Source organism: Oncorhynchus masou, chromosome 2 (genome assembly GCF_036934945.1).
Source record: "Oncorhynchus masou masou isolate Uvic2021 chromosome 2, UVic_Omas_1.1, whole genome shotgun sequence".
Lineage (NCBI taxonomy): Eukaryota > Metazoa > Chordata > Actinopteri > Salmoniformes > Salmonidae > Oncorhynchus > Oncorhynchus masou.
Window position 1 is genome coordinate 29,349,051 of NC_088213.1, and position 20,692 is coordinate 29,369,742.

A 20,692-nucleotide genomic window follows, 5' to 3' on the forward strand; every position below is an offset into this window, starting at 1 on the left:
ATTGACTGTATGTTTGTTTTACTCCATGTGTAACTCTGTGTCGTTGTATGTGTCGAACTGCTTTGCTTTATCTTTGCCAGGTCGCAATTGTAAATGAGAACTTGTTCTCAACTTGCCTACCTGGTTAAATAAAGGTTAAATAAAATAAATAAATAAAAAATCGCTGACATTCTGATATACTCTGCTACACGCACTGAGCATGTGTCCTTGGTGCGCAAGGTACCTGGACGACTGTTGGAGCATGACCTGTATGTCAAGGCTGTCTCCTTCCAAGGGTATCTCATTTGCACATCAGGGGTGAAGATGGAGAGTGACCACATTGCAGCCATGCGTAATTGGCCGACTCCCACCACGGTAAAGGAGGGGCAGCGTTTTTTAGGGTTTGCCAATTACTAGCGGAGAATTTTCCGGGGTTTTGGCCTGGTTGCTGCTCCCATTACCTCATTGCTGAAGGGGGGTCCTGTATGGTTGCAGTGGTCGGCTGAGGCGGACAGGGCTTTTGGGCAGCTAAGAGCTCTGTTTACTTCGGCACCCGTGCTGGCCCATCCGGATCCCTCTTTGGCATTCATAGTGGAGGTGGACGCATCCGGGGCTGGGGTAGGAGCCGTGCTCTCACAGTGCTCGGGTACGCCACCGAAACTCCGCCCCTGTGCTTTCTTCTCGAAGAAGCTCAGCCCAGCGGAGCTTAACTATGATGTGGGGGACCGCGAGTTGTTGGCTGCGGTCAAAGCGTTGAAGGTGTGGAGACATTGGCTTGAGGGGGCTAAACACCCTTCCTCATCTGGACTGACCACCGCAACCTGGAGTACATCCAGGCAGCGAGGAGACTGAATCCCCATCAGGCAAGGTGGGCCATGTTCTTTAACTGTTTTGTGTTTACCCTATCCTACAGACCAGGTTCCCAGAATAAGACGGCAGACGCACTGTCCCGCCTGTATGACACAGAGGAGCGGCCCATGGATCAGACTCCCATACCCCTGGCCTCCTTCCTGGTAGCGCTGGTCATGTGGGAGCTGGATGTGGAAATTTAGCAGGCTTTGCGTACATAGCCCGCCCCCTCCAGTGCCCCGTTGGGCGTATGTACGTTCCGTCAGCTGTCCGTGACCAGTTGATCTGACCAGTTGGCCCACACATCTCTGACGGTGCTCTGTCTGACTGGAAAGTACTGGTGGCCCACCTTGGCAAAAGACGTGAGGGCTTATGTTTCCTCCTGCTCGGTGTGTGCCCAGTATAAGGCTCAACGACACATGCCCAGGGGTAAGTTAACCTCTTGCCCGTTCCACAATGACCTTGGTCACATCTGTCAGTGGATATCCTAACAAATTTTTTTTTTTCACAGGGAAACACTACGATCCTGGTCGTTGTGGATCGTTTTTCTAAGTCCTGTCGTCTCCTCCCTCCTCCCTCTCTCTGCCCGGTCATCCTATGGACCTGCTGCCAAATAACCAGAGCGGATCATCACCGCAGTGAGACCGGGTCTGGCTTTCGACCTGTAACCTGCCCATCACGTTCTGACCTTAGTTCTTTTGTTATGTCTTTGTTTTATTATGGTCAGGGCGTGAATTGGGTGGGTTGTCTAGGTTCCTTTTTCTATGATTTGGCATTTCTGTGTTTGGACCGGTATGGTTCTCAATCAGAGGCAGCTGTCATTCGTTGTCCCTGATTGAGAATCATACTTAGGTAGCCTGGTTTCACTTTTGAGTGGTGGGTGATTGTTTCCTGTGTCTGTGTTTGTACCATACGGGACTGTTTCAATTTTCGTTTGTTCATTCACGGTGTTATTTTGTATTTTTGTAGTGTTCAGTTTTATATACTAAAATGGACACTAACCACGCTGCACATTGGTCCGACATCTCTAAATCCTCGTCAGACTGCCCTGCCGGAAGCTGGGTCCGCGGTTTGTGGGGCCCTTTAAAGTCCTGAGGAGGGTGAATGAGGTATGTTACAGATTACAGCTTGCCTCTGATTATCGTATTAACCCCTCGTTCCATGTGTCTCTACTCAGGCCAGTGGTGGCTGGTCCGCTCCACCCCCTTTGGACATCGAGGGGTCCCCAGTGTACATCGTTCGTTCCATCCTAGATTCGAGGCATCGGGTGTGGTGCCTTCAGTACCCCGTGGAATGGGAGGGGTAGGGTCCGGAGGAGAGGTGCTGTGTTCTGGTTGCGGATGATTTGGATCCTGAACTGCTGCGGGATTTTCACCATCGCCAGATCGCCCTTCACTCCGCCCTCCGGGTCGTCCCCGAAGCCGGTGTCAGTGAGCCACTGGAGCTTCGCGTCAAGTGCACGGTACTGTCACGACTTCCACCGAAGTCGTTTCCTCTCCTTATTTGGGTGACGTTCGGCGATTGAAGTCACAGGCTTTTCAGTCATCAACTCTACAACCTTCCGGTTACTAGTCCAACGCTCTTACCACTAGGCTACTCTGCCGCCCCAGAGTCATTACACTGCCCGTCCGACTGCCCTGTAAGAAGCTGGGTCCGCGGTTTGTGGGGCCCTTTAAGGTCGGGCGGCACTCATTCACCTTCTAAGGACTTTAAAGGGCCCCACAAACCGCGGACCCAGCTTCCGGCAGGGCAGTCGGAGGGGCAGTGTAATGACTTTGGGGAGGCAGGGTAGCCTAGTAGTTTGAGCGTTGGACTAGTAACCGGAAGGTTGCGAGTTCAAACCCCCGAGCTGACAAGGTACAAATCTGTCGTTCTGCCCCTGAACAGGCAGTTAACCCACTGTTCCCAGGCCGTCATTGAAAATAAGAATGTGTTCTTAACTGACTTGCCTGGTTAAATAAAGGTAAAATACATTTTTCATATATCCATTGTCTTGTCCCATAAACACCTGGTTTTCATTCCCTAATCATTATACATGTATTTAGTCCTCTGTTTCACATCATGTCTTTGTGTGTAACTATTTGTTTGGTATTGTGGATTATTACTTATGTCATGTTCCGTGTCTTAGGCACGTTTTTGTTTTTATGTGCTATGTATTTTGGAAAGGAATTAAAGTGTGCTTGTTCACTACACTCTGCTCTCCTGCACCTGACTTTGCCTTCCGTACACACCTTTGACAGTCATCTATGAACATTTGAACATCTTGGCTATGTTCTGTTACAATCTCCACCCGGCACAGCCAGAAGAGTACTGGCCACCCCTCATAGCCTGGTTCGTCTTAAGGTTTCTTCCGAGGTTCTGGCCGTTCTAGTGAGTTTTTCCTAACCATTGTGCTTCCACACCTGCATTGCTTGCTGTATGGGGGTTTAGGCTGGGTATCTGTACAGCACTTTGAGATATCAGCTGTATGTAAGAAGCTTCATCAATAAATTTGATTTGATTTATAAATACATTTGATTTTACAGACAGGCTCTATTACGGTCTGTCAGCTGCTGTTCTTGCCGGCCCTGTCTTTACCCTGCTCATAGGACATGATGGACAGTGTGTGTGTGTCCGTGTCTTCAGTAATGTGTGTGTGCATGTGTTCTTAGAAATGCATGTGTGGTTGCAAACACATAAGTGTGTGTGTGTGTGTGTGTGTGTGTGTGTGTGTGTGCATGTGGTGTGTGTTTGTGCGTGCATACCTGCAAACCTATCGTTAGTGGTCTGAGTGAAATGGAAAAACTACTGTGATACATCCAGGTGCCTCCAGAGGTGTTAGCCTATCATGTTCTGTGAGCTTTTATCACTAATCACCTCTGCTGATGACACACAGTAATTTTCAGGCTGACATATAGCACTTAAAAGCTGACACTAACAGGTGCTGAGCCAGGGAGGCTTACTGTCTCTAATGCTACATGTGGCGGCAATCTGCTTTTAATAGTGCAAACATAGAGGAGGTATGAATAGACGTGTTGCCATGACCCTTGCCCATTGTGCTGCATGTATTCACTGAGTCGACTCTTGGACTACAACAACATGTATTCTGATTGCCAACAGTAGTAGTCTGTTGAATGTGGCACTTGATAATCAACTGTATAATCACACTCATTGTGGAGTGATTGACCTGTGCTCAGCCACTCTGTCCTTGCAACATGATGCAGGCAAATTATGAGAAAATCAAATGCTGCAATAGGGTGAAGGCAGAGGTTGAATATGAGTACAGGCAGAGAGAGAGAGAGGTAGAGAGAAGGAAAGAGAGAGTCAGACATACAGTGGTAGGATCTTAATTTGATCCAGCAGGAAAATACAGACATACAGGCAGACTAGGTCCATAGAAATAGGCTGTTCCAGTGTTCTGGATGGATATGTGGATAGGTAACTAACTTGGTGATGTCACAATGCCCCTTGACCAGGGAAGGAGAACTAGTTGTTAGAAGGGAACATTATGAGGTAACATGTTGCCACGGAAACACACTTATGTCATAATCTCAGACCAAATTAAAACGGTCAGACAAGCTCAGGTAGAGCGCATTAGCTACATTCGAATGATCTCCCAACATATAACTGATTTGATTGATTACAACAGCACACTACCTTGTCGTGACATGGGTCAGAGACTAAGTGACCCTGTCCCTGAGGTATCCCATAGGGAGAAACCAAAGGAGACACAGGAACATAAAGATAAACCCAAGGAGAAGAGGATCCCTCAAGCCCTGACCTTTCTTCAGCTGTTTACACTGCTGAGCTGCGTCAAGGTGAAGAAAACACCCTTTGATCCCTCCCAGAGTGGTGATGGGAGAAAGGGAACAACGATAAATGATACAAACAACAATAATGACTCAGATACTGGTGAGTGTTAGGAGGTGTATATTGATTAGTGCTGCTACATAGTACAATTATCTAGGCTTCACTTGGAAAAAAACAGGTCATGTGTCTTAGAAATGTTTCACTTACAGACTTGGACTACTCTGCAGGTGACGTGAAAAGGATCAAGGACAAGAGTAAAGGAAAGGTTGGGGGAGAGAAACATAGCATTGAATTTCAGGACCACAAATGCAGAACGACACAGGAAAAAGAAAAAGACATTAAACAAAGACCTAACTCGGTAAGACATCCAAACTTGCTTATTAATGAGGATTAACCAATGCATTTGACAACTGATAATGACCACAATAAGGATAACACAGCATATTGTGTCGAATCTGATTCTTTGACATGGCTTGACAAATTTGATAATGTCACAATGCCCCTTCGGATGGGGTAGGCCCGAATAGTTATTAGGAAAAGTCTAAACAGAATCCATGGAACGTCCCAACTCTGACCTTTGACGTTGAAATTGAAATGGTTAAGGTTAGGGTTAAGGTAGGGGTTAAGGTTAGGGTTTAGGGTAGGCATGTCCCAAGGATCACGGACAGCACTAACCCTTGTTATTATGGGGTAACATTTTGACATGGAAACGCACTTAGGAAATACTATTTGTTGCCAATCAAGCTAGAGCTCATTGGCTACGTATATTCAACATTGATATTGTAGTTTGAAATGTCAGTAGATTTCTAATTGATGTACTGATTGCGACACTGAGGTCTCCCCTGAGGAGCAAGCAAAGGAGACCCAGCAGAAAGAGAAGAAGAAGAGCATCCATCCAGCTGTAGCGGCCCTGCAGCTGTTCACTCTCTTCTGCTGTGGTGGGAAAGTCAAGCTGAGGAAGACTCGTCCCTCTCAGAACAGACAGAGTAGAAAGGACCAGGACAAAGATAATGCATCTGATACCGGTGAGTGTTATGGGGTGTCTGCTGATTAGATATAGAATGAGATTGGCTCCACTTGGAAGAACGTGTCTTCAAAATGTCTAATCTACACAGGTTCAGACTTGTCTGGAGGTGATGTTACAACCCAAAGGGTCAAGGACAAGAGTAATGGAAAGGTGGGCAGGGAGAAAGACCGGACTGAAGTTCAGCTGTTGAAATCATCTCAGGACCACGAACCCGTAAGTACAACACCAGAAACAGACAAGGGAACTAATTCAGGACAAAGACCTAACTCTGTGAGACAACCAAACATGCTGTATCATATTTTATTGTGAGCAAAATATCTTTCCCATAATGCTGTGTTATCATTGGGTGTTACAATTGTGTTGTGCAGGAAAATCGAAGGACACCCCGGCAAGTGAAGACCCCTGTGGAGGAAATTTACATAAGACCTGACTCTCCTACTCTACCACGTGCTCACGTAAGTTACTGAAACCTAAATTACTATACGGACAGATAGAGATTAAAGCATCTAGACAATTTCCCCTCTGACCTCAACCTAACCACCCTTTTCCTCCGGGTAGAGATCAGTCTCTCAGTTGTCCCTGGCTCGGAACCTGGCCATTGTCCCGCTGGAGTGGCAGCTACCCGGAGTCCCTCTGACCACCTTGTCTATGGCAACTAGGACAGAGAGAACGCCATCCTCTACCAACACTTCGACACATGCGCAGATGGAAACACAGACATCAGATATGAACACAGACACACGGACCGCTTCTACCTCTCAGAGCCAGATCTCCATGGTCTCATCGGAGACCATGATAGATCTTCACACGTCAGACTACATTACCCAGACCTCCACTCTTGACATGGCACTGGCCCCTGAGAGCACTAAGGACAAGATCACTACTGATGAGGACGTGAAGGATGACTCTGCTAAAGATTTGATCTCCACCCTAACAGACACCTCTATGAAGAAATCCATCAGTGAGACCAGCCTGGAAGACCTCATCGCTGAGTATGAAGATGACAATGAGCTGAAGGATATGGCTGCCTCCGCTACCCCTGCTACTGATAATGACAATGTGGATGCAATGCTGCTGGAGATTGCAGCACTTTTTGACTGATTACATGTTGACAGTGGAGACCGAGCTGCCTCTGCATCTCTGAAGACCCAATAGGTCTAATGAACATTTCAATGTAGCAAAAGCTATACTTTGATCAATTAATAAAACATTTTTCACTACGGTTGATATGTGACGCAGCATGCTTAGATTGTTTGAACTCACCAAAAATAATAAATATTACTGCCAAGGGAACAATCAAACTACTACAGGTAGGGGAGAGTGAATATATCAGCATAGAGTTAATTTGGACAATAATGATCCATAAGCATATTGCATTCTGTAATGTATGAAATAACATATTCACCCACAGTGAATACAAATCAGACGTGTTCTATTTTCTCCCTCTGTCCTTCCCTCCCACATCCTGATGAGGTTTAGATCGTCATGTTATCCAGCCCCTAAACTGTTTAGCATTTTAATAACAGCTTGCAAACTCATTGCCTAATTACCTTTGTTACACATGCATCAAATAGAGTCCTCCTGTCACCACATATCTGAGCCACCTGAAGATGCTGTGTTACTGGTGGGTTTCCAACTGATTACAGGGAGATTGGTTAAGTAAGTCAACCTAAATAAGGATGGTGGGAACATCCTCATACTTCAGCACATCATTCTCTTTGCCTATATTACAGGAGGGGAGGATATATTGGTGTCAGAGTAATTGATTAGCACACTTACTGTATGTGTCGTTTTATCACCTTGAATGGTGACAGAATAGAGAGCTTTGAAACTATTGAATTAAGAATTAAAATACCAGGTGAAAAATGCTCCGTTAGAAAATCACTTTGAGAATTTACGTATTTTATGAATTCTCACAGGGAAGATTTCGGTCAAACTGCACTTTTCTGTCTCTGTCATGCCTGTGGTCTGCATGGATAATGAGCTGAGAGAAGCAGTAGTAGCAGCACATCGTTTAGGGCTCCAGCCAAGCTGTCCCTCACCTGAGAAACCCCCTAGTTGTACATGAGTGCACTCTCCATAATAAAGATCATCCTGACATCAACATACTGTTGACACGTAGACTTGGAACTAAATCAACATAACATAGATACTGTACATGTAGGTAATTAAGCATGACGTTTTTGAGGATTGTTCATCTAGAAAAGATGCAGAACATATTAACTCTGAAAGGGGAGGGAGAGAAGAGAGGGGGATGACTGGGTGGATATAGAGGAGAGACAGTAGGAGGGATGGTGAGATGTATCCATCTATGAATTCAAATATTAATCTACCCAATAAGGAGATCAAAGTGTCTCTCACCCAGATGTACACACAGACATACACGTACACACACCTACACACGCAAAAACACACACACGCTCACACCCACTCCTCTATCCACATGAAGTGGTCAGGGCATCACAGTGATCTAGTTACAAGGACATTGAGAGAAGCCATTTCTTTCCTATTTAACATTGATGAGGTCTCCAACAAGAAGTGACCAGTCTATCCTCAGGGGGATACTACTGACAACACATTGAAAATGGGTGTGGTTATATCCTGCCTGTTTGGCCCTGTCCGGGGGTATCGTCGGATGGGGCCACATTGTCTCCCGACCCCTCCTGTCTCAGCCTCCAGGATTTATGCTGCAGTACTGTATGTGTCGGGGGGCGAGGGTCAGTCTGTTATATCTGGAGTATTTCTCCTGTCTTATCCGGCGTCCTGTGTGATTTTAAGTATGTTCTCTCTAATTCTCTCTCTCTCTCTCTCTCTCTCTCTTTCCTCCTTACTTCCTTTCTTCCTTTCTTTCTTTCTCTTGGAAGACCTGAGCCCTAGGCCCATGCCTCAGAACTACCTGGCCTGATGACTCCTTGCTGTCCCCAGTACACCTGGCCGTGTTGCTGCTATGGAACCCTGACCTGTTCACCATACGTGCTACTTGTCCCAGACCTTCTGTTTTCAATTCTCTAGAGACAGCAGGAGCAGTAGAGATACTCTGAATGATCGGCTATGAAAAGCTAACTGACATTTACTCCTGAGGTTCTGACCTGTTGCACCCTCGACAACCACTGTGATTATTATTATTTGACCCTGCTGGTCATTGTCACGACTTCCGCCGAAGTTGGCTCCTCTCCTTGTTCGGGCGGCGTTCAGCGATGGACATCACCGGCTTTCTAGCCATCACCGCTCCATTTTTCAGATATCCATTTGTTTTGTCTTGTCCCATACACACCTGGTTTTCATTCCCTAATCATACTACATGTATTTAGCCCTCTGTTTCCTATCATGTCTTTGTGTGTAATTGTTTGTTTGGTATTGTGGATTATTGTCGGGCGCTTTGCTTTTGTCATGTTCCGTGTTTTTGTCACGTTATTGTTTTTATGTGCTGTGTATTTTGCAACGGAATTAAAGTGCGCCTGTTCACTACACTCTGCTCTCCTGCACCTGACTTTGCCTCCCTTACACACCTTTGACAGAATTACACACCAAACCATGGAGTCAGCAGGAACAGGTACCCCGGTTAGAGGAGTCGAGGAGCACGTCCAGGAACATTTGGCAATGTTAAATCAAACTGGTGCCATGATGGATCGCGTTGATCAAACCATGGGAGAGACAGGGAGTCTATCCAGCGCCTCGACCAGTACAACCGGGATTGCCTCCACCCGTCCCATCCGGAGAGAATTCCAGAGGGATGCATCTCTCCCTTCCCAGGGAGTATGATGGGATGGCAGCAAAGTACCAGGGATTCCTGTTTCAACTGGACCTCTATCTGGCCACTGTGCAACCAGGTCCCTCAGGAAGGGAGAGAGTAGCTGCCCTCATTTCCTGTCTCACAGGAGGAGCGCTGGAGTGGGCAAACGCCGTGTGGAGAGAGGAGGACGCGGTGTTGGACCACTTCGAGGAGTTCACCCGTCGTTTCCGGGCCATCTTCGACCATCCACCCGAAGGTAGAGCGGTGGGAGAAAGGCTCTTCCATTTGAGGCAGGGGACGAGGAGCGCCCAGGAATTCGCTCTGGAATTCCGGACCTTGGCCGGCGGAGCAGGCTGGAACACAGGGCCCTCATCGACCACTATCGATGCAGCCTACGAGAGGACGTCTGACGTGAGCTGGCCTGCAGGGATGCCACCATCTCCCTTGACCAACTGGTGGATTTGTCCATCCGGTATGATAACCTGTTGGTCACCCACGGACGTTCAGAGGAGGCTCTGTCGGTGCCATCTTCCAGCACCCCCCCTCCGGTGGCCATGGAGTTAGGAGGGGCTGCTCATAGGGAGACTGGAGGAGGAGCCATCACATGCGCCATTTGTGGCCGCAGAGAACAAACTGCCGGTCAGTGCCGTGTTGGTTCCTCTGGGAGTCGAGGCAACTCTGGCGTAACCCCAGGTGAGTTCGCACCACACTCATCCAGAATCCTCTGTTGATCAACTGTTTGTGCCTGTTTGTTTCCCTGAATTTTCTCCACATTCCCTGCATAAGGCACTTGTCGATTCAGGCACAGCAAGGAATTTTATCGACAGAGCGTTAGCCATAAGTTTAGGGATCTCCATTTTTCCTGGAGTTAGACCCTTCCCGGTTCACGCTCTGGATAGTCGACCATAATGGTCCAGGATAATCATGAAGGCCAGAGTGCTCAGGGAGGTGTGCAGGGGTTGCCGTTGGTGCTACCACAGCAGGGAAAGTCCAGACCAGGTCTCCACCGTGCACATCACCCCCAGAATATGTCGATTTGGCTCTCGCCATCTGTCAAAGGAAGGTGACTCAATTACCACGTCATTGACGGTGGGATTGTGCGATAAGTCTCCTGGCAGAAGCTGTGCTTCCTAGGAGTCACGTGTATCCCCTGTAGCAAGCGGAGACAGTGGCTATGGATACATATGTCTCTGAATCCCTGCGTCACCCGCCTCCTCAAGTTTATTTTTTGTGAAGAAGTTGGATGGAGGTTTACGCCCGTGCATTGACTATAGAGGACCCAATCAAATCACGGTGAGATACAGTTAGCCGCTACATCTTATTGCCACGGCGATTGATTCAATGCATGGGGCGCGCTTCTTCACGAAACTGGATCACAGGAGTACGTATAACCTGGTGCGTATCCGGGAGGGAGACGAGTGGAAGACAGCGTTTAGTACCACCACAGGGCATTATGCGTACCTCAACATTGCTGTACGGGTTGATGAATGCTCCATCAGTTTTCCAATCCTTTGTAGACGAGATGTTCAGGGACCTGCACAGGCAGGGTGTAGTGGTGTATATCAATGACATTCTCAAACACTCTGCTACACGCACCGAGCCTGTGTCCTTGGTGCGCAAGGTACTTGAACAACTGTTGGAGCATGACCTGTATGTCAAGGCTGAGAAGTGCCTGTTCGTTCAGCAGGCCGTCTTCTTTCCAGGGTTTCGCATTTCGACATCAGGGGTGGAGATGGAGAGTGACAGCATTGCAGCCATGCATAATTGGCCGACTCCCACCATGCTAAAGAAGGTGCAGCGGTTTTTAGGGTTTGCCAGTTACTAACAGAGAATTTTCCGGGGTTTTGGCCAGGTTGCTGCTCCCATAACCTCATTGCTGAAGGGGGTCCTGTACTGTTGCATGTGGTCGGCTGAGACGGACAGGGATTTTGAGCAGCTAAGAGCTCTGTTTACTTCGGCACCCATGCTGGCCCATCCGTATCCCTCTTTGGCATTCATATTGGAGGTGGACCCGTCCGAGGCTGGGGTAGGAGCCGTGCTCTCACAGCGCTCGGGTACGCCACCAAAACTCCGTCCCTGTGCTTTCTTCTCGAAGAAGCTCATCCCAGCAGAGCGTACCTATGATGTGGGGGACCGCGAGTTGTTGGCTGTGGTTAAAGCGTTGAAGTTGTGGAAACATTGGCTTGAGGGGGCTAAACACCCTTTCCTCATCTGGACTGACCACCGCCAGTGGCGACGGTGCTCTGTCTGACTTGAAAGTACTGGTGGCCCACCTTGGCAAAAGACGTGAGGGCTTATGTTTCCTCCTGCTCGGTGTGTGCCCAGTGTAAGGCTCAAAGACACATGCCCAGAGGTAAATGAATCCCTTACCCGTTCCACAATGACCTTGGTCACATCTGTCAGTGGATATCCTAACAGATCTATTTCTTTCACAGGGGAACACTTGGATCCTGGTCGTTGTGGATCGTTTTTCTAAGTCCTGTCATCTCCTCCCTCCTCTATCCTCCCTCCTCCTTCCGTCTGCCCAGTCATCCTATGGCCCGGCAGACTGCAGAAGCCCTGTTTACTCACGTCTTCCGGGTCTTGCTCTCGACCCGTAACCTGCCCCTTCCGACTGCCCTGCCGGAAGCTGGGTCCGCGGTTTGTGGGGCCCTTTAAAGTCCTGAGGAGGGTGAATGAGGTATGTTACAGATTACAGCTTCCCTCTGATTATCGTATTAACCCCTTGTTACATGTGTCTTTCCTCAGGCAGGTTGTGGCTGGTCCACTCCAGGAATCTGAGGTGTGGGAGGTCCCTCCACCACCTTTGGACGCCAAGGGGGCCCCAGCGTACATCGTTCGTTCCATCCTATATTCGAGGCGTCGGGCCTTTAGTACTTCGTGGAATGGGAGGGGTACGGTCCGGAGGGAGAGGTGCTGGGTTCTCAGTTGTGGATGTTTTGGATCCTGAACTGCTGCGGGAGTATCACTGTTGCCGGATCACCCTTCACCTCGCCCTCCAGGTTGTCCCCGAGGCCGGTGTAGGCTCGACACCGGAACTTCGTGTCAAGGGCGGGGTACTGTCACGACTTCCGCCAAAGTCGTTTCCTCTCCTTATTTGGGATACATTCGGCGTTCGAAGTCACCGGCTCTTTAGCCATCAACTCTCCATTTTTCATATATCCATTTGTTTTGTCTTGTCCCATACACACCTGGTTTTCATTCCCTAATCATTATACATGTATTTAGCCCTCTGTTTCCCATCATGTCTTTGTGTGTAATTGTTTGTTTGGTATTGTGGATTGATTATTACTTATGTCATGTTCCGTGTCTTTGGCACGTTATTGTTTTTATTTGCTATGTATTTTGGAAAGGAATTAAAGTGTGCCTGTTCACTGCACTCTGCTCTCCTGCACCTGACTTCGCCTCCCGTATACACATTTGACAGTCATCTATGAACATTTGAACATCTTGGCTATGTTCTGTTACAATCTCCACCCGGCACAGCCAGAAGAGTACTGGCCACCCCTCATAGCCTGGTTCCTCTCTAGGTTTCTTCCTAGGTTCTGGCCTTTCTAGGGAGTTTTTCCTTGCCACCGTGTTTCTACTCCTGCATTGCTTGCTGTTTGGGGGTTTTGCCTGAGTTTCTGTATAACACTTTGAGATATCAGCTGATGTTAGGAGGGCTTTATAAATAAATTTGATTTATAAATACTTTTGATTTGACAGACAGGCTCTATTATGGTCTGTCAGCTGCTGTTTTTGCCCTGCTCATAGGACATGATGGACCGTGTGTGTGTGTCCGTGTCTGCAGTAATGTGTGTGTGCATGCGTTCCTAGAAATGAATGCGTTGTGTGTGTGTGTGAGTGTGTGTGTGTGCGCATGTGGTGTGTGTTTGTGCGTGGGGGTGGGGGGGGGGGTTAGGAGTTAGGTTTAGGGTTTGGGTAAGGGTAAGGGTAAGGGTTAGGGTTATAGGTTAAGGTTGTGGTTTGAGTTAAGGTTAAAGTTAGGGTTATGGTAAGGGTAAGGTTTAGGGTTAGGAGTTAAGGATAATAGGATTTTGAATGGAAATTAATTTTTGGTCGTCATGGGGATAGAAGAGCATAACGTCTCTGTGTGTGTGTGTGTGTGTGTGTGTGTGTGTGTGTGTGCTTGCATTCCTGCAAACCTATCGTTAGTGGTCTGAGTGAAATGGATAAACTACTGTGATACATCCAGGTGCCTCCAGAGGTGTTAGCCTATCATGTTCTGTGAGCTTTTATCACTAATCACCTCTGCTGATGACACACAGAGTAATTATCAGGCTGACATGTAGCACTTAAAAGTTGACACTAACAGGTGCTGAGCCAGGGAGGCTTGCTGTCTCTAATACTACATGTGGCAGCAATCTGCTTTTAATAGTGCAAACATACAGGAGGTATGAATAGACGTGTTGCCATGACCCTTGCCCATTGTGCTGCATGTATTCACTGAGTCGACTCTTGGACTACAACAAGCATGTATTCTGATTGCCAACAGTAGTAGTCTGTTGAATGTGGCACTTGATAATCAACTGAATAATCATACTCATTGTGGAGTGATTGACCTGTGCTCAGCCACTCTCTCCTTGCAACATGATGCAGGCAAATTATGAGAAAATACACTGCTGCAATAGGGTGAAGGCAGAGGTTGAATATGAGTACAGCCAGAGAGAGAGAGGTAGAGAGAAGGAAAGAGAGAGACAGACATACAGTGGTAGGATCATAATTTGATCCAGCAGGAAAATACAGACATACAGGCAGACTAGGTCCATAGAAATAGGATGTTCCAGTGTTCTGGGTGGATATGTGGATAGGTAACTAACTTGGTGATGTCACAATGCCCCTTCACCAGGGAAGGAGAACTAGTTGTTAGAAGGGAACATTATGAGGTAACATGTTGCCACGGAAACACACTTATGTCATAATCTCAGACCACATTAAAACGGTCAGACAAGCTCAGGTAGAGCGCATTTGCTACATTCGAACGATCTCTCAACCTATAACTGATTTGATTGATTACAACAGTACACTACCTTGTCGTGACATGGGTCAGAGACTAAGTGACCCTGTCCCTGAGGTATCCCATAGGGAGAAACCAAAGGAGACACAGGAACATAAAGATAAACCCAAGGAGAAGAGGATCCCTCAAGCCCTGACCTTTCTTCAGCTGTTTACACTGCTGAGCTGCGTCAAGGTGAAGAAAACACCCTTTGATCCCTCCCAGAGTGGTGATGGGAGAAAGGGAACAACGATAAATGATACAAACAACAATAATGACTCAGATACTGGTGAGTGTTAGGAGGTGTATATTGATTAGTGCTGCTACATAGTACAATTATCTAGGCTTCACTTGGGAAAAAACAGGTTATGTGTCTTAGAAATGTTTCACTTACAGGCTTGGACTACTCTGCAGGTGACGTGAAAAGAAACAAGGACAAGAGTAAAGGAAAGGTTGGGGGAGAGAAACATAGCATTGAATCTCAGGACCACAAATCCAGAACGACACAGGAAAAAGAAAAGGACATTAAACTAAGACCTAACTCGGTAAGACATCCAAACTTGCTTATTAATGAGGATTAACCAATGCATTTGACAATTGATAATGACCACCATACGAAAAACACAGCATATTGTGTTGAATCTGATCCTTTGACATGGCTTGACAAATGTGATAATGTCACAATGCCCCTTCGGATGGGGTAGGCCCTTATAGTTATTAGGAAAAGTCTAAACAGATTCCATGGAACGTCCCAACTCTGACCTTTGACCTTGAAATTGAAATGGTTAAGGTAAGGGTTAGGGTTAAGGTTCTGGTTTAGGGTAGGGACGTCCCAAGGATCACGGACAGCACTAACCCTCGTTATTATGGGGTAACATTTTGACATGGAAACACACTTAGGAAATACTATTTGTTGCCAATCAAGCTAGAGATCATTGGCTACGTATTTACAACATTGATATTGTAGTTTGAAATGTCAGTAGATTTCTAACTGATGTACTGATTGCGACACTGAGGTCTCCCCTGACGAGCAAGCAAAGGAGACCCAGCAGAAAGAGAAGAAGAAGAGCATCCATCCAGCTGTGGCGGCCCTGCAGCTGTTCACTCTCTTCTGCTGTGGTGGGAAAGTCAAGCTGAGGAAGACTCGTCCCTCTCAGAACAGACAGAGTAGAAAGGACCAGGACAAAGATAATGCATCTGATACCGGTGAGTGTTATGGGGTGTCTGCTGATTAGATATAGAATGAGATTGGCTCCACTTGGAAGAACGTGTCTTCAAAATGTCTAATCTACACAGGTTCAGACTTGTCTGGAGGTGATGTTACAACCCAAAGGGTCAAGGACAAGAGTAATGGAAAGGTGGGCAGGGAGAAAGACCGGACTGAAGTTCAGCTGTTGAAATCATCTCAGGACCACGAACCCGTAAGTACAACACCAGAAACAGACAAGGGAACTAATTCAGGACAAAGACCTAACTCTGTGAGACAACCAAACATGCTGTATCATATTTTATTGTGAGCAAAATATCTTTCCCATAATGCTGTGTTATCATTGGGTGTTGTGCACAATTGTGTTGTGCAGGAAAATCGAAGGACACGCCGGCAAGTGAAGACCCCTGTGGAGGAAATTTACATAAGACCTGACTCTCTGACTCTACCACGTGCCCACGTAAGTTACTGAAACCTAAATTACTATACGGACAGACAGAGATTAAAGCATCTAGACAATTTCTCCTCTGACCTCAACCTAACCACCCTTTTCCTCCGGGTAGAGATCAGTCTCTCAGTTGTCCCTGGCTCGGAACCTGGCCATCGTCCCGCTGGAGTGTCAGCTTCCCGGAGTCCCTCTGCCCACCTCGTCTATGGCAACTAGGACAGAGAGAACGCCATCCTCTACCAACACTTCGACACACGCGCAGATGGAAACACAGACATCAGATATGAACACAGACACACAGACCGCTTCTACCTCTCAGAGCCAGATCTCCATGGTCTCATCGGAGACCATGATAGATCTTCACACGTCAGACTACATTACCCAGACCTCCACTCTTGACATGGAACTGACCCCTGAGAGCACTAAGGACATGATCACTACTGATGAGGACGTGAAGGATGACTCTGCTAAAGATTTGATCTCCACCCTAACAGACACATCTATGAAGAAATCCATCAGTGAGACCAGCCTGGAAGACCTCATCGCTGAGTATGAAGATGACAATGAGCTGAAGGATATGGCTGCCTCCGCTACCCCTGCTACTGATAATGACAATGTGGATGCAATGCTGCTGGAGATTGCAGCACTTTTTGACTGATTACATGTTGACAGTGGAGACCGAGCTGCCTCTGCTTCTCTGAAGAGCCAATATGCCTAATGAACATTTCAAAGTAGCAAAAGCTATACTTTGATCAATTAATAAAACATTTTTCACTACGGTTGATATGTGACGCAGCATGTTTAGATTAGACCTATTTGTTTGAATTCACCAAAAATAATATATATTACTGCCAAGGGAAAAATGAAACTACTACAGGTAGGGGAGAGTGAATATATCAGCATAGAGTTCATTTGGACAATAATGATCCATAAGCATATTGCATTCTGTAATGTATGAAATAACATATTCACCCACAGCGAATACAAATCAGACGTGTTCTATTTTCTCCCTCTGTCCTTCCCTCCCACATCCTGATGAGGTTTAGATCGTCATGTTATCCAGCCCTTAAACTGTTTAGCATTTTAATAACAGCTCGCAAACTCAGGGCCTAATTACCTTTGTTACACATGTATCAAATAGAGTCCTCCTGTCACCACATATCTGAGCCACCTGAAGATGCTGTGTTACTGGTGGGTTTCCAACAGATTACAGGGAGATTGGTTAAGTAAGTCAACCTATATAAGGATGGTGGGAACATCCTCATACTACAGCACATCATTCTCTTTGCCTATATTACAGGAGGGGAGGATATATTGGTGTCAGAGTAATTGATTAGCACACTTACTGTATGTGTCGTTTTATCACCTTGAATGGTGACAGAAAAGAGAGCTTTGAAACTATTGAATTAATTATTAAAATACCAGGTGTAAAGGTTTTCTTAACTTGAAGGAGAGGCGGACCAAAACGCAGCGTGGTTTCTATTCATGGTTCTTTAATAAAGAAAAAACTATACATGAATAGACTAACAAAAACAATAAACGTGCGAAAACCTAACCAGCCCTATCTGGTGCAAACACAGACAGGAACAACCACCCACAAACACACAGTGAAACCAAGGCTACCTAAGTATGATTCTCAATCAGAGACAACTAATGACACCTGCCTCTGATTGAGAACCATACTAGGCCGAAACATAGAAATCCCGAAATCATAGAAAAACAAACATAGACTGCCCACCCCAACTCACGCCCTGACCATACTAAATAATGACAAAACAACAGAAATAAAAGGTCAGAACGTGACAATCCCTAAACTAATGGCTAACACACTGTCGATAAAATTCCCAGCTGCGCCTGAATCAAAGAGCGCCTTATGATGGGAATGTGGTGAAAATTCAGGGGAACCAACATGGCACACAGAGTTGTTCCGGTTCCGGGTTGGAGCGAGCGGTCGCATCTACACTTCGGTCCGCAGGTAGTATAACTTTTCATTACATTTCATTATAGTACAACGGTTTGATTTGTCTAATCTTAGCAATTTCTTCTTAGCTAGCTACATAGCCGTCTTTGTATCAAAGATAATTGCATAATTATCGTATTTCGTCATCCTAACGTATCTGCCCAGCAGCTAGCTAAGCAGCTAGCTAACATCCACTGTCCACCAGCACTGTAGAAACTATTACACTCAACTGAACGACTCGATTAGCGTAGTGTCAGCTAGCTACATAGTTGTCTTCGCTGTCTTCGTATCCAAGATAATTGTGTAGTTTAGAGTGTGTAGACGTAGAGTGATTATCTTAATTTACCGAGGTTAGCTAGCCAGCTATTTGTCGTCCTTAACGTAGGAGATGCTGCTAGCTAGCTAGCCAACAGCTAGCCAACCTCTACCGAATTGAACTTCAACTACCCGGTCAACATTCCGCGTCGCTCCACAGGTAGTATCACATTTTCATTTCACTTCATTACAGTACAACGGTTTGATTTGTTTGATCGTAGCTAGCCAGCTACATAGCCGTCTTTGTATCTAAGACAATTGTGTAGTCTAGAGCGATTTTCTAGGTTAGCTGGCCAGCTATTGTCGTTCTTTTAACGTAGCTAGCCAGCTAGCCCCCGAATAGCAGCACTGTAGAAACTATTACAGTACAACGGTTTGATTTGTTTGATCGTAGCTAGCTAGCTACATAGCCGTCTTTGTATCTAAGACAATTGTGTAGCCTAGAGCGATTTTCTAGGTTAGCTAGCCAGTTATTGTCGTTCTTTTAAGGTAACGTAACGCAATCAACCTGCTAGCTAGCCAGCTAGCCCCCGAATAGCAGCACTGTAGAAACTATTACACTCGACGGAACGACTTGATTAGTGTAGTGTCAACATCGCAGCCACTACCAGCTAGCCTACTCCAGCAGTACTGTATCATTTCAATCATTTTAGTCAATAAGATTCTTGCTACGTAAGCTTAACTTTCTGAACATTCGAGACGTGTAGTCCACTTGTCATTCCAATCTCCTTTGCATTAGCGTAGCCTCTTCTGTAGCCTGTCAACTATGTGTCTATCTATCCCTGTTCTCTCCTCTCTGCACAGACCATACAAACGCTCCACACCGCGTGGCCGCGGCCACCCTAATCTGGTGGTCCCAGCGCGCACGACCCACGTGGAGTTCCAGGTCTCCGGTAGCCTCTGGAACTGCCGATCTGCGGCCAACAAGGCAGAGTTCATCTCAGCCTATGCCTCCCTCCAGTCCCTCGACTTCTTGGCACTGACGGAAACATGGATCACCACAGATAACACTGCTACTCCTACTGCTCTCTCTTCGTCCGCCCACGTGTTCTCGCACACCCCGAGAGCTTCTGGTCAGCGGGGTGGTGGCACCGGGATCCTCATCTCTCCCAAGTGGTCATTCTCTCTTTCTCCCCTTACCCATCTGTCTATCGCCTCCTTTGAATTCCATGCTGTCACAGTTACCAGCCCTTTCAAGCTTAACATCCTTATCATTTATCGCCCTCCAGGTTCCCTCGGAGAGTTCATCAATGAGCTTGATGCCTTGATAAGCTCCTTTCCTGAGGACGGCTCACCTCTCACAGTCCTGGGCGACTTTAACCTCCCCACGTCTACCTTTGACTCATTCCTCTCTGCCTCCTTCTTTCCACTCCTCTCCTCTTTTGACCTCACCCTCTCACCTTCCCCCTACTCACAAGGCAGGCAATACGCTCGACCTCATCTTTACTAGATGCTGTTCTTCCACTAACCTCATTGCAACTCCCCTCCAAGTCTCCGACCACTACCTTGTATCCTTTTCCCTCTCGCTCTCATCCAACACTTCCCACACTGCCCCTACTCGGATGGTATCGCGCCGTCCCAACCTTCGCTCTTTCTCCCCCGCTACTCTCTCCTCTTCCATCCTATCATCTCTTCCCTCTGCTCATACCTTCTCCAACCTATCTCTTGATTCTGCCTCCTCAACCCTCCTCTCTTCCCTTTCTGCATCCTTTGACTCTCTATGTCCCCTATCCTCCAGGCCGGCTCGGTCCTCCCCTCCCGCTCCGTGGCTCGATGACTCATTGCGAGCTCACAGAACAGAGCTCCGGGCAGCCGAGCGGAAATGGAGGAAAACTCGCCTCCCTGCGGACCTGGCATCCTTTCACTCCCTCCTCTCTACATTTTCCTCCTCTGTCTCTGCTGCTAAAGCCACTTTCTACCACTCTAAATTCCAAGCATCTGCCTCTAACCCTAGGAAGCTCTTTGCCACCTTCTCCTCCCTCCTGAATCCTCCTCCCCCTCCCCCTCCTCCCTCTCTCAAACGACACCGCTGGTTCTGCTCACACTGCCCTACCCTGTGCTCTGACCTCTTTCTCCCCTCTCTCTCCAGATGAAATCTCGCTTCTTGTGACGGCCGGCCGCCCAACAACCTGCCCGCTTGACCCTATCCCCTCCTCTCTTCTCCAGACCATTTCCGGAGACCTTCTCCCTTACCTCACCTCGCTCATCAACTCATCCCTGACCGCTGGCTACGTCCCTTCCGTCTTCAAGAGAGCGAGAGTTGCACCCCTTCTGAAAAAACCTACACTCGATCCCTCCGATGTCAACAACTACAGACCAGTATCCCTTCTTTCTTTTCTCCCCAAAACTCTTGAACGTGCCGTCCTTGGCCAGCTCTCCCGCTATC

General features: G+C 47.1%; 1 protein-coding gene and 1 long non-coding RNA gene across 2 annotated transcripts; both read left to right on the forward strand.

Annotated features, from left to right (window-relative positions):
* Positions 1-5,536: 5,536 nt before the first annotated feature.
* Positions 5,537-6,096, forward strand: LOC135553867 (uncharacterized). The gene is made up of 3 exons (XR_010457637.1): positions 5,537-5,642; positions 5,733-5,857; positions 6,013-6,096. It is a non-coding gene; the product is annotated as an uncharacterized LOC135553867 (long non-coding RNA).
* Positions 6,097-14,340: 8,244 nt separating this feature from the next.
* LOC135552864 (uncharacterized) lies at positions 14,341-16,689 on the forward strand. The gene is made up of 6 exons (XM_064984779.1): positions 14,341-14,665; positions 14,773-14,921; positions 15,393-15,582; positions 15,673-15,797; positions 15,957-16,043; positions 16,147-16,689. Exons 1-6 carry the CDS (start codon positions 14,422-14,424, stop codon positions 16,687-16,689), a joined length of 1,338 nt encoding a protein of 445 aa, XP_064840851.1. The 5' UTR covers positions 14,341-14,421.
* The last annotated feature ends 4,003 nt before the right edge of the window (positions 16,690-20,692 follow it).